Below are 13,459 nucleotides of genomic sequence, written 5' to 3' on the forward strand. Positions count from 1 at the left end.
AAGCACCTGGTTCAGCTCTTTAATTCTCCCGACTGTGCCACCGGGCGGGTGCGCTATTCTCTCCCTTTAATAGAGGGGACAACTCAGAGTGGTGAGATGCCTCGCTCCAGGTCAGACATGCTGGGAGGGCATGGCCAGCACCTGCCCTTGACCTTGCTGCCTCAAGCTCTGCGTTCCCTCTACCGCACCACCCGACGGCACTCCCCCCCTCCGGGTCTTGGCCGTTCACGGTCTCGCCCTCCAGAAGCCTGTTTCCCTGGTTCTGACTCCAGAGCAGAAGGGACCCTGTTTGCCATCAGCCTCCCAGGGTGCCACCCCGTCTCCAGCTCCAGTGACCCCTGTGCCCTGGTCTTTTCCTTCCACACCTGCGGCAGGGGACACGGCCGCACAACTGTCTCCGTGCACACGTCTTTGGGACGGCAGAGTGGAGGGTGCGTGATTCTGATGTGAGGGTTTCCACAGACTGCCAGCTGGACCTGGGGAGGTGTGTGTCTGGAGGCGTGTGTGCGTGTTTAAAGCCCTGTGTTGTCGTGGAAAGAACAGCGCTTTGGAGTCACACAGACGTGGGAAGGGCCTAGTCTTGAGCCCACCACGTGGTGCACACTCAGTGAGTGGGTGTTGTGTGCATTTGCACGAGTGTGTGTGTGCACACGTGCGCACCTGGTGTCAGCTTTCCTTGGTGGCCGGTCCTTACTCCAAGGATTCCTGATGGAGACAGCAGGCTCTCTGTGGTCTCCTATAAGGAACACCGCCCCCGCGCGTGCTGGGAGGATGCTGTTTGTGGCGACTGTGCGTTACCGTGGCGACGGCTGGGTTGCAGGACTGTTGCGTCTTCTGAGGTCAGGGAGCACACACGTCCTCCCGGCCGCTCCATTTGCAGGGTGCGGCCTGGAGGAGCAGTCAGGACAACTCGTGCTCCCCGCCCCACCTCCTTGTCACCCCATGACTGCTGGGATCCCCACCCTGCCTCCCCCCAGCCCTGCTTCTCACACACACGTACATGCACGCGCACACACACAGGCACACACGCACACTCAGGCATGCGCCACGCCCTCCTCTTGCTGGTGGACCCTGTCCTGCAGGAGCTGAGAAGCCAGGCCTCCAGAGGGAGGCTGTGAGGTGTGTCCTGATCAGGGCCTCCAGCCCAGGGGAGAGGTGCTCTGTGGCCACGGTGAGGACCCTGGCGGGAGCTGAGTCACACTGGAGGGGCCCTTTTCCTCATTTGAACAAAGGTACCGCATAGACTGGGAGTGTCCTGAGTGCGTCCTTGTCCCACACGGGGGCCGGAGAGGAGCTCCCGGGCTCCCCCCACCGCCGCTCTATTTCCTCCAGCCTCTCCCCCATACCCAGACCTGACATTTGACAGACGCATGGAGGCAACATGACTCAGCCAAGAAAACATTGTCACAAAGTCACGTGTGCCCCAGATTACCTCCCCACCCCATCTCTGATCCCTGCGGAGATGGTGGGAAAGGGGTGAAGCTTGTTATGGGTTGGGGGTCAGAGGTGGGTAGGGTGGGGGGTGAATGCCTTTGCAAATGCAGCTTATTCATATTTTAAAGCTAAACATTTAAAGACTTGCTTCTGGGGTCAGGGATGTGAATATCAAATTGCCCTCCGACCCCCTCCCCCCCACGCCCAGCCTAGGCACAGGGTCTGCAGCTCCTTGAGCCACAGAGGCCTTCCCTTACATGCAGCCTCTTGTCCTGGGACTCCCGCTGCACCCCCAGAGATGGGCCTGTCACCTGAGAATGTGGACACAGCTGGACTCTCACCACCAGCTGCACCTGAGCTGTCTTTGACGAGCAGGGTGGCATGCCCGAGATGGCCACCAGGGGACGCTGCTGGGGCTCGGAGGGAGCTGAGGGGTGGCACCTCTGCAGACTCTCCAGGCCTTGGGGCAGAGAGCAGAGCCAGGCACCCTAGCTCTGTCCCAGCTCTGTCCCCAACTCTGTCCCCAGCTTTGTCCCCAGCTCTGTCCCCGCCTCCCCCCCTGCATGCCCACTTACACCTGGGGCAGCAGCCTGATGCCACGTGTTGCTCATTGATACCTTTCTGCACCTCCAGCCAATCATCCCCCCGCCCCCCGTCCCTGACCTCAGCCTCCCGTTCCTCCTGTGACCGTGTTGGACTGAGTCACTTCCAGGGACTCTTGTGGAAGAAAGACGTTTTCCTGATGGGACACGTATCCATCCATTCTTTTTTTATGTGTTTTTATGGTCTCATCCATCCATTCTAGAGACGGTCACTGAGCACCTACTCTGTGCCACCACTGGCTTGATGCCGGCGATGCCGAGATGCCCTGTGATCGATGCAAAGAAGTGTGAGCTGCTTCCTGGACTTGACTGTGCCCTGTGCTCCATGTGAGCCGTGGGACCCTGTCTCTGAGGCTCAGTTTCTCCTCCGTGAAATGGGGCAGCAGCACAGAGCTCCCCCACGTGCTGTGAGGCCCCACCTCGCTGATGCCTGCCTGGGGTTGGCACACACGGTCTCCGAGTCACCCTTGGTCCCTTCCTCTCGGGGACACTCACCCCTCGGAGTCGTGTGCACCTCTTCCCTCACCTCTGCCAAACCCATGGAAAGCATCGCCCTGGCCCAGGAGCCCCCCCCCCATCTTGGTCCCCATATAGGCCTTTTAGGAGCAAGCTTTAAAAATATACGTACACAGACAGGGTCCCTGTCTGTTCTCCACACCAAGCCATCATTACAGCCACGGAGCAGCTCACACGTGACCCTTGCCAGGATAAACAGGCACTGGCACCCCCAGGCATGCTGCGCGAGGAGACCTGCCCTCCTCCCTGCCGGCTGCCCCCAGGCCCCCAGGGGAGGGAGGTGTCTGGGCTCCCCGTGGAGCCGGTTCTATGGAAAGGTGCCTCCGAGGCTCTAGGAAGGCTTCCTGCAGCCCTCACCTCGCTGACCAGACAGGCAGGGCAGCCGCCTGCCAGCCGGCCGGACCTAGTCTTGGGGAAAAGTGCCTCCTGAAGGGACTCAGAAACGTCCCCTTCGGCAGCTAACACAGCTGCACGCTCCTGCTGGGTCTGGGTGGGGGAGGGCCCCCGAGGGTCCGGATCGGGGCCCGGTAGCCTGCGGGGTCAGAGCTCTGGGCTTTTCCCCGTTGCTTTGCTGTCGTCTCCGTGGGTCTGTGACTCTCCCACGGGTTGTGCCTTTGAGGGATGCAATGGGGGATCTGCCTGCACTCGGTGACTGTGTGTCCCAGGTCCCCGCTAAGCCGTGGAGCAGGGCGGACCGTGGTGTCTGCTTCGTGGAGGCTCCCTGGATGGACTGGCGGGGGGAAGGGCGAAGTCCCTGACTCTCTCCATGCTTGGCACCCTCAGACCTTCGGATGTTTCCACCCTGGGAAGGCGATGGGGCACGTTTCTGTGCGCTGTGGTGGAGTCTCCTCTGTCCAGGCTAAAGTCCTGCCTGGAGACCAACGCTGGGTTCCATGACCCAGATCGTGCAGGGTCTGCAGTGGGGCTGCACCCGCACAGCCTCACCTGGGCTCACACCGCCGGCCTGGGGTCTGGATGCCCTGTGCTCAGCCCGTGCCCCGGAAGATGGTTGCTCACTGCCCCCTGCCCGCCAGCGTTTCGGGGGCCCTGGGCAAACTCTCCCCTGGACGCCAGCAGCAGACGCTCCCAGCCTGGGGCTGGCTCACACCAGCCCCTCCCCCTGACTCTGGGGTCGGTGACATCACGTTGGCAGCCTCACAGCGGGGTGCTTATACCCCAGAAACTGGCCAGCACTATCCACTTGGGCATCCCCACCTACAAGAGCCGGTTGTTAAACATTTACCAACACATCTCCAGAGACGGGGTTTCGGGCAGACCTTCCGGGGCCTGGGCCGGGGCCTCTGCTGGGAGAAGCGGGGCCCCCCAAAGTGACGCCAGGCTGGAGTGGTCTTGCGGGGCTCTGGGAGGACGCTGAAGGCCGTTGCCTGCAGCCCCCATCCAGGGCTGGGACGTCAGGACTCCAGGGCATGTCCAGGGCCCTTAGGAAGGCCTGAGAGGCAGACCCTCGTGCCCCCGGGACCGCACCCCTGGGGATGGTCACCTGCCACCTCCCGGCCCAGCAGTGACTCCCCTACACTCATCTAGCTTCTCCTCTCCCCGCTCTAGATCCGGAGTCCCAGAGAAAGAGGACGGTGCAGAATGTCCTGGATCTACGACAGAACCTGGAGGAGACCATGTCCAGCCTGCGAGGGTCCCAGGTGACACACAGGTGAGAGCCAGCTGCCCCCTCTTCCTCCCACTGTTGGGGGGCAGGGCCCGCGACCTTGGCCCGAGCGTGCGAGGTCGGTGGGCGTCTGAGCAGTGCGCGCTCGGCCCCCGGGGCCACGTCCGTGCGTCCACAGGAGGAGTGTGGCCTTGCTTGGTGTCTGCTGCTGCTGGAGACTTAGGTTTCGTTTCATGAAGCTGGAGCATCACTGGAAGGGAGGTGGGAAGCAGGAGCCACCACGGGGCTCAGGCTGTGGTCTCCCACATCCGTGTCCCTGCTGGGTGCCCGTCTCCTCGTGGTCACAGGGGTTAACTATCCTCCTGTTCTGTTCTGAAGTTTCCACATGCCCTTCCCGACACCCAGCATCCTTCTTGCCCTTCAACCGCTGGCCAGCACGGTGGCCCAGGTTCCATGCCACGCAGACCCCCTCCACCTGCCCCCCGAGAGCCTCGCAGGCCCCACCAGGACCCCTCCCGCAGCATCTCCCTGCCCGGTGTCCTGGCCTCAGGCTCTGCCGTGACTCAGAATTTCCCGCACTGGCTCCTTGGGCTGCCTGATGAGCTCATGCCGTCAGCTCCAAGGGGGACAGAGGGCCGGGCTACACCCCGGGGGGTAGAGAGCAAACAGCCAGGATTGAGAAATCCTGGGGGCTGTGGAGCAGGAAGGTGGAGAAAGGGCCTGGAAGCCAGTTCCTCCCCATCTCCTGGGGTTGGAAAATGAGAGCAAAGTTGGGATCTAGGGGCAGTGCGAAAAGGGCTTTTCTTGGCCCAAGTGTGTGGCCAAGTTATATGCAGACCAACTTTACATACCTCCAGTGACAGAGAACTCACTACCTCTCAGCCATCCCTTCCTCGTGGGGTTGCTGTGACTATGAAGTGGAGCTGAAGTCTGGCCTCAGTGGCTCCCACCCATCGGCTCCGGTTCCCCTGCTGAGACTCCCTCCTCCTTCCTTCCCACACTCTTTCCCCGGCCCCATCCCATCTGGACACGCAGCCCTTTGCTCCCAGACATCTAAAATATTTTACATGATGAAGCAAAGCCTCTTCTCTCTGGGATTACCTCTGCTCAGGCCAGCAGGACCCCGACTAGTGATGAAAGGGATGTGATCAGGGAGGGCTGAGAAAAAAAGTGGACGGTGGGGCTCCGGGAGGCCCTGGGACTCAGGTCCCATTACGTCTGTGTCCAGCCTCCAGCCCTCCCAGCCCTGAGCAGAGCCCAGGTGGGACAGGGGTCTGGCTTGGCTCGGCTGACCATTTTGAGGACCCAGTGGATGAAATTTTGAACGTCCTCCTTCCCCCAGCCAGGGAAGTTGTTGGAATGGTGCTCAGCGCCAAATCACCCGCCAGCCCCACGCCAAAGAAGGCAGCAAGAGCTCTGTTCCTGAGAGGGTCACACCCCAGATGACTCAGCCACAGGGAAAGGGCAGCCGCAGCAGCCCCGGCCTCCCGTTCCCCTGCCTCTGAGCCCCCAGCCTCCTGTTCCCCTGCCTCTGAGCCCCCAGCCCCCCAGCCTCCTGGTGCCCCGACCTCTGAGCCCCCAGACCTCCACGTAAGGCACCTTGACCCCAGGCAGGCTCTGCTGCTTTCTGCTTGGGGGCAGAGTGGGAAGAGGAAGGCCAGAAGCCTTTTGCATAAAGTTGACTGGTGCGTGGGCAGCGCCTCGGGCCTCTGGCTTCTCTCTCCCTTTATGGGAAAAAGAACCAAGAGCCCTGAAGCTAGTTTTTCTGTTTACTGTGGACCCAGAGCCACTTCCTGTCTTAGGCTTTGGTTTATATTATTCCTGGTTCACACTTTGATAGCCAAAACAATGATTCCCTGAATTTTTACGGCCCTTTTACTTATTAAAGTGCTTTCCATCAATCAGCCCTTCCCTCGGCCCTGGGAGCGGACAGGATGTGTACACACGCCCTGAGTTAGAGAAGGGGCAGCGGGGGGCTCCAGAGAAGGGATCACAGGCCAGAGTCTCACGAGTGGATCAGGGTGGCTTCTGCGTCCAGCGAGCTGAGAGCCCGGCCGGCTGAGTGCAGGACAAACACAGGCTCCGTCCTGGAGGAGCTTACAGTCCAGTGAGTGTGTCCAGCAAGGTTATTTTCACCCTGGAGCTGACAGGCTGCCTCTAGATTCAGTTCCTTTTCAGAAACCTTTCCTCCTATCCGACTTCCCCTATTTCCCTGGCTTGTTCCCCCGCAAGGAGAGAGTGTGGGTCAGACGGCTGCAGCCGGAGAGGAAGTGGAACTCCGCCCTCAACCCGCTCCAGGCCCACCATGCCCTCCACCCCATAAAACGTCCTCCCCAGAGAGAAGCAAGACCGAAGGGCGGAATCTAGGACTGGAAATCAAGGACCCAAGTTTGAGCTAGAATTTCCACCACCGACTCAGAGGTGTCTGGAGGTGTGTTTGGGGACAGAGGGGAGCAGTGAGGTCGAGGTTGCGAGCCGGGAACAGGACCGAGGGACCTGGCACTTGGCACACCCACACGCGACGCTAGTTTTGCTACAAAACGGGCTCCCCTGAAGCTCTCCATCGTCCTGTCACCAGGGCCGTCACTGGCTTCTTCCTTTTGCTCCTCGCCCCTTTGTCACCGTCAGCTTTTTTGTGTTTGTTTTTTGTGCGCTACGCGGGCCTCTCACTGTTGTGGCCTCTCCCGTTGCGGAGCACAGGCTCCCAACGCGCAGGCTCAGTGGCCATGGCTCACGGGCCCAGCCGCTCTGCGGCATGTGGGATCTTCCCGGACCGGGGCACGAACCCGCGTCCCCTGCATCGGCAGGCGGACTCTCAACCACTGCGCCACCAGGGAAGCCCCGGTCAGCTTGTTTTTACTAAGCCCCTGCTTGCTGCGCAAGGCCCGGTACTGAGTCTCACTTCGAGAACTTGCCTGATCGTCCGTCCTGGGCTCACCCCCGCCCATGCGGTTTTGAGTGCCAAGCACCCGCCAGGGTGTGCAGAGGGCAACCCGCCACGGTGAGCGAGGCAGGCCGCCCCCGCCGCCCCCCAGGACCACAAGCACCCAGGGAACTGCCGTTCCCCCTGAGGTCCGAGTCACTAGAAAGGGAAAGTACCCAGGGTACCACACACAGGATAGACAGGAAGTCCCAAGGGGAGAAGCTGGGTGTGGACCAGGCCAGGAAGTCTGCTCACTGATTGCCCTGCCCATCCCGGCCCCCTGCTCACCCACAGGACTTCTGCAGGGACCACCGTCACAGTCAAGGCCCATACAGCTCCCTCCAGTTTCTGATCAAAAAATAAAACCCTGTTTTCTCAAGATTGACAGAGACAATTTGGAGGATTTTGTTATTTTCAAGGAACTTTACAAAAACAAGAATAGAAAAATCAGTGTCTCCCTCCATTTGACGCCCTAGAGTGACTAAGAAGTGGATGTGTTTGCAGATTAGAGATTCCTGAGCTCTGTAACCCAGCTTCCCTTTGCCCCCCAGCTTTCCTGGCCCCCAGATCCCATCTCATTTATTCAACCCTGTCTGGCTACTTAGGCCAAGCCACTGAGACCCCACCTGCGGTTGATCTGCTAGGCTGGGGGGGGATTGTGGGCCTCTGCCTGTCCAAGCAGCCACCTTGGCCCCTGAGGGAGAGAGGCATCTCCTTCCCCAGCTCCAGACCCCCTGGGCTCAGGCCATCTAGCACTGACCTGCTTCCCTGGCCTGGCCGAGCAGGGCCTGAGGCTTCACCCGCTCCGTCCATTTTCCCACGTTCTCCCCTCTGTCCGGCTAAGGCCGCTCTGTCCTCTGCTGAGGTTCCACTGCTTCTCCCGATGGCCACGCCTTGGCCGGGGCTGGTCTTTCGGGGACCTACGTGCTCCACACCCCAGTCCTGACTTTGCTGTCTCTGGTTTGGGAAGCAACTAGCCCTGAGTTCACGAACAGAAAAGAGGTGCGAGACTCCCTGAACAAAATGAATGATGGAGGCCTTCCACTCTCAGGTGACCCCCCAGGTCTCGTGGGGCCCTTCCCGTTCATTGTACACCTTCTGTCTACCAGGCACTGTGTCAGGTCTTTACAACTCTATATATGATAAAGTAGCTAGTATAGTTTTATCCCCATTTGACAGATGAGGGGATGGAGGCTTGCCAAGGTTGATGACTTGCCTCGGCCTCCTGACTCATAAATAGTAGAAAAGGATTCAAACCCAGGTCATATTATAAAATCTGTGCCCTTACCGTGTACGGGATTCCTTCCCTAGCGCTCACCGGCCTCTTCCTTTGACAACCTGAGCTGACACACCTCAGGGCAACATACACCCTAAGAGGCCTCCAGGAGGCCCAGGAGCTCGGGCAGGGGGGCAGAGGGGCAGAGGCGGGAGGGCGGGAGAGTGGAGGGAGGCATTACAGCTGCCCGAGGACCGGGCTCAGAGCGCCGGACTGGAGAGTAACCAGTGCCCTTCCACCCGCCCAGCTCCCTCGAGATGACCTGCTACGACAGCGACGACGCCAACCCCCGCAGTGTGTCCAGCCTGTCCAACCGCTCGTCGCCCCTCTCCTGGCGCTACGGCCAGTCCAGCCCGCGGCTGCAGGCCGGGGACGCGCCGTCGGTGGGCGGCAGCTGCCGCTCGGAGGGGCCGCCCTCCTGGTACATGCACGGGGAGCGCGCGCACTACGCGCACACCATGCCCATGCGCTCCCCCAGCAAGCTTGGCCACATCTCGCGCCTGGAGCTGGTCGAGTCCCTGGACTCGGACGACGTGGACCTCAAGTCCGGCTACATGAGCGACAGCGACCTCATGGGCAAGACAATGACGGAGGACGACGACATCACCACCGGGTAGGAGCGGCCCGTGGGCAGCTGGGGGGAGGACAGTCCAGTGCGCGGACGCCAGAAGGGCGGATGGACCCCAGGGAGGGCGAGGGGACCACGGACAGCGAAGCGCGTGGATCCCATAAGGGTGGATGGACTTCGCTCCGGGGAAGGAAGCTGTTCTGTGACAAGGAGCCAGTGGGGGGGGGGGGCGTCGAGTGGGCTGCCGCGCGAGGCTGCTGAGGTTGGGCGGGGTGTGTGTGTGTGGGGGGGCGATATCTGAGGAGCTGATTGGTCAGCGAAGGTGCCCCCTCATTGGCCCCTGCAGCTGTCATTCTGTGGCAGCCCCGCCCTCCGCCTGGTCTCCGCCCCCGACCCGCTGGTGGTCTGGGCCCTGGAGGATTCTTGTGCTGTACGCGTGCACGTGGGACAGCCTGACCTCCCTATTTGAGAGTCAGGGTGACAGGGTCCCTTTCCCTCGAGGGACTACTGAGAAGAGAGGCCAAGGGCGTGTGTTGGGAGCGCTGGAGAGCGGAGCGCAGTACTAGCTTTGCTTCCAACGCTGGGCCCCAACCCCTGTCCCCACCCCCACCCCCCGGCCCCCTTTCTCCTCCTCTGGTTTCTCCTGTGCAAACCTCTGCCAGCGCTTCAACTTCCGAGTCTGAACCAGACGCGGCACCCTCCGTCAAACCCTTCTTTCCCGTCTTCCTCTTCTCATCTTTTTCTGCCCCATAGACAGGGTTGGGTTTGTGGAGCCGCTTGCGGCGGCGGGGGTGGGGCGCAGTCTGGGACATGAGGGGAGAGGACAGGAAGAAAGAATTGCTAGGGACTTCAGGGTCCAAGAGCTGAGACCAGAGCACTGCACAGCTTCTGGAAGCTCTCAGGCATCTCCGGCTGGCTCTACCTCCACTCGCCCTTCTTGGTTTGCTGGACCCCCCCAGGGACCACACGGGTAGCCGCAGTTTCCCTCCCCACCCCCCTTGGAACTACTTCTCCCCAGTAAACAGCTCGAACTGGAAGGGAGTGGAAGGTAGCTGAGCTCCAGGCTGTCCACTGCTCCCCACCCCAGGGATGTACTGGGAGGACCGGACCTGGCAGGGCCTGTCCCGATGACAGGCTGCTTTGGAGCAAAACAATTGACTCATGAATGGGGTTGTTTACTTCTTGTAAGCCCCAGGGGCCGGCCCACCTCTTGTCAGCTCCGCCAGCGTGGGGCTGGGGCTGGAGACAGTTGTCCAGCTCCTCGTGGGTGCAGAGGCTGTGCTAGGTGGAGGAGAGCCTGGCATCTGATGCTGCTCTGCACAGCCTCTGCCCCAGGAAGCCCTTCTCCTGTGAGGAAGTGTTGGGTCCCTGCCCTCTGACATCGCCCAGCTGGACAGGGCAGAGAGCTCCCACGTCCAGGACTCTGCCTTTGGAGAGACCCCAGTCTGAAGCAGGTGGTGGGACCTCTGGCACCTAACCAGCTGTGAGCTTGGGCGAGTCACTTAAGCTCTCTAGGCTTCGGTTTGTCTGTCGATAATAATAGAACTTATCTCAGGGTGATGATAAGGGTTAAATGCATTAATTACATAAAGTGCTTGGGATAATTCCTGGCTCTTTGTAAATGATCAATCCGCGTTAGTTTATTTTTATTGCTATTATTGTTGTTACTATTATCGTTAAAATCACCCTCTAAAGGACGGGAGGGACTCCTGCCCCCTGAGGGTCCCAGGCTTGCCCTCAGGGACTGGGCAGTGCAGCACAGCCCCATCAGGATCGGCAGCAAGGACAGATGTAGCAGCAGCTGGCCAATCCTGGGGACACAGATTCAGGGGTGTGTGGGTATGGAGTGCTGGGCGGGGGAGCCAGGAAAGACGCCCTTTAGTCGGCCTCTAGCACCTTGTCTTTGTTCTCTTTCCTCTGGACAGTGTGTGTTCTCCTGAATCAGTGCAAAAGCAGAGTTCACTAGACTGGCATGGATGGGACCTTCCCTCCCTGTGCACTCATGCCCGTCAGCCCTGGGGAAGCGTGGGGTTCGCAGGGAACACAGAACAGAGTGGCGATACCCACAAAGTGGTCCTCGCTGCGAACTGCAGTGCTGGCGCCAAGATAATTTCACATGAGTTTTTACGGTCAGTCTGCAATTAGCAGCAACTCTCAACGAGCCAGTTCTAAGGGGGCTGTGGCGTTAACATCCCCGCCAGCACTGTCAACACACCCATCCTTTAATGCCCTTAAGCAGTCAGAGTTGAGGGGAATCCATTTATAACCCCCAGTAATTTGAATATAACCAATCACTCCTCAGTTATGTGTTTTCACAGTTAAGTGCTGTGTTTTTTCACTAGAAGCAGGGCATCCTGGGTTCCAGGGAACCTGAGCCGCACTTGCCCAGCCCCTTTCTGGTCCTCCCTCTCCCACTGTGGTTTCCATCCAGGTTTTGTAGCTTAGAAAACGTCCTGCTCCTAAGAAAATTGCTTTTCCTACTCATAAGACAGGCAGGGCTATTCCCTTCTCACCTACCAGTGACACCCCATCCCTTCCCCGTTGGCCACTGCCCATGACCATTCACTTCCCGACTCTCAGAAGTCTCAGTGCTGGGCGAGCAGGACAGGTGAGGCTCGCCGCCGGGCTTTCGCTCCCCCCATCCCCCCGACCCCAGCTGACACAGTCACAGGCCATCCCGGTGAGACGTGGAGGATGGCAGTGACCCCGAGGCTTTCTCGGTGCCCTCCGTCCATCCCCTGATGGGGGATCGCCCAGAAGCCCTTGTTCAGTCCAGAATCAGCCGTCCCCGCTCCATCCCAATGCCTGGCCGATTCCGGGTTGCCCATCTGGGTGAGCTCAGGGAAGGCAGATTCTTCAAACTGAAGCTCAACAAACCAGGGTGCGGAAGGGAATGCAGCTGCTAAAACCATCATATACTTGAAGTTATATATTTAAACAATTATAGTAAAATATGGTTTTATATGTGGCTAATATCTTAAGTGCTTTTTTTTTTTTTTTTTTTTGCGGTACGGTACGCGGGCCTCTCTCCGCTGTGGCCTCTCCCGTTGCGGAGCACAGGCTCCGGACGCGCAGGCTCAGCGGCCATGGCTCACGGGCCCAGCCGCTCCGTGGCATGTGGGATCCTCCCGGACCGGGGCACGAACCTGCGTCCCCGGCATCGGCAGGCGGACTCTCAACCACTGCGCCACCAGGGAAGCCCTTAACTGCTTTTAAGTTTAAGAGTTCAGTGGTGGGAATTACGTTCACATTGCCGTGTCACCATCACTGACGTCATCTCCAGGACTTTTTCATCTTCCCAAGCTGAAACTCTGCACCCGTTAAACACTGACTCCCCAGCCCCCTCTCCAGCCCCCCACCCCACCCTTCCTCTTTCTGTCTCTATGAGCTTGACTATTCTAAGGACCTCACAGAACTGGAAATCACACGGTATTTGTCTTTTTCAGACTGGCTTATTTCACTCAGCATCATGTCCTCAAGATTCATCCATGTGATAGCAGTCGGAATTTCCTTCCCTTTTAGGGCCAAATAATATTCCATTGTATATACAGACCACAGTTTGTCTATCCATTTACGCACTGATATACATTTGGGTTGCTTGCTGTGAACATGAGTGTACAAATATTTCCTCAAGCATCTGCTTTCAATTCTTTCGGGTGTATTCTCAGCAGTGGAATTGCTAGATCACGTGTAGCTCTATTTTTAATTTTTTCGAGGAACCACATACAGTTTTCCAGAGTGGCCGCACCATTTTCCATCCCCACCCGCAGTGCATGAGGGCTGCCTTTTCTCCACATTCTCGCCAACACTTGTTATTTTCCATGTGTTTGTTTGTTTTTTTAATAACAGCCATCGTGATGGGTATGAAGTGGTTTTAATCTGCATTTCCCTAATGACTAGAGACGCTGAACATCTTTTCATGTGTTTATTAGCCGTTCGTATGTCTTCTTTGCAGAAATATCTATTCAAGGCTTTTGTCCATTTTTTAATTAGGTTGCTTGGTTGTTGTGGTTAAGTTGTAGGAGTTCTTTATATATTCTGGGTATTAATCCCCTATCAGACATATGATTTGCACATATCTTCTCCCATTCTGTGGCTTGCCTTTTCATTCTGTTGATGGTGCCCTTTAATGCGCAAAAGTTTTTCATTTCAATCAAGTCTAGTTTATCTCTTGTTTCTTTTGTTGCCTACACTGTAGGTGTCATAGTCAAGAAATGATTGCCAAATCCAATGTCATGAACCTTTTCCCCAATGTTTTTCTCCAAGAGTTTTATAGCTGCTGAGGCTTTTTTTAGTTTTTTAAAAAAATTTAATTAATTTATTTATTTATTTTTGGCTGCATTGGGTCTTTGTTGCTGCGCGCAGGCTTTCTCTAGTTGCGGCGAGCGGGGGCTACTCTTAAGGCGGTGTGTGGGCTTCTCATTGCGGTGACTTCTCTTATTGCAGAGCATGGGCTCTAGGCGCGTGGGCTTCAGTAGTTGTGGCGCACGGGCTTCAGTAGCTGTGGCTCGCGGGC

At 58.3% G+C, this 13,459-nt stretch overlaps 1 protein-coding gene across 6 annotated transcripts in view; it reads left to right on the forward strand.

Annotated features, from left to right (window-relative positions):
• Window positions 1-13,459, forward strand: part of NAV1 (neuron navigator 1) — a 210,709-nt gene that overhangs the window by 122,911 nt on the left and 74,339 nt on the right. For all 6 annotated transcript variants that reach the window (XM_027096024.1, XM_027096026.1, XM_027096027.1 and 3 more), the window contains 2 exons: window positions 4,119-4,221; window positions 8,623-8,988. In XM_027096024.1, coding sequence (XP_026951825.1) covers window positions 4,119-4,221; window positions 8,623-8,988 — 469 coding nt within the window. The remainder of the gene's footprint in view (window positions 1-4,118; window positions 4,222-8,622; window positions 8,989-13,459) is intronic.

This window comes from Aethalodelphis obliquidens, unplaced genomic scaffold (genome assembly GCF_003676395.1).
Source record: "Aethalodelphis obliquidens isolate GAN/ISIS:26980383/991018 unplaced genomic scaffold, ASM367639v1 scaffold97, whole genome shotgun sequence".
Lineage (NCBI taxonomy): Eukaryota > Metazoa > Chordata > Mammalia > Artiodactyla > Delphinidae > Aethalodelphis > Aethalodelphis obliquidens.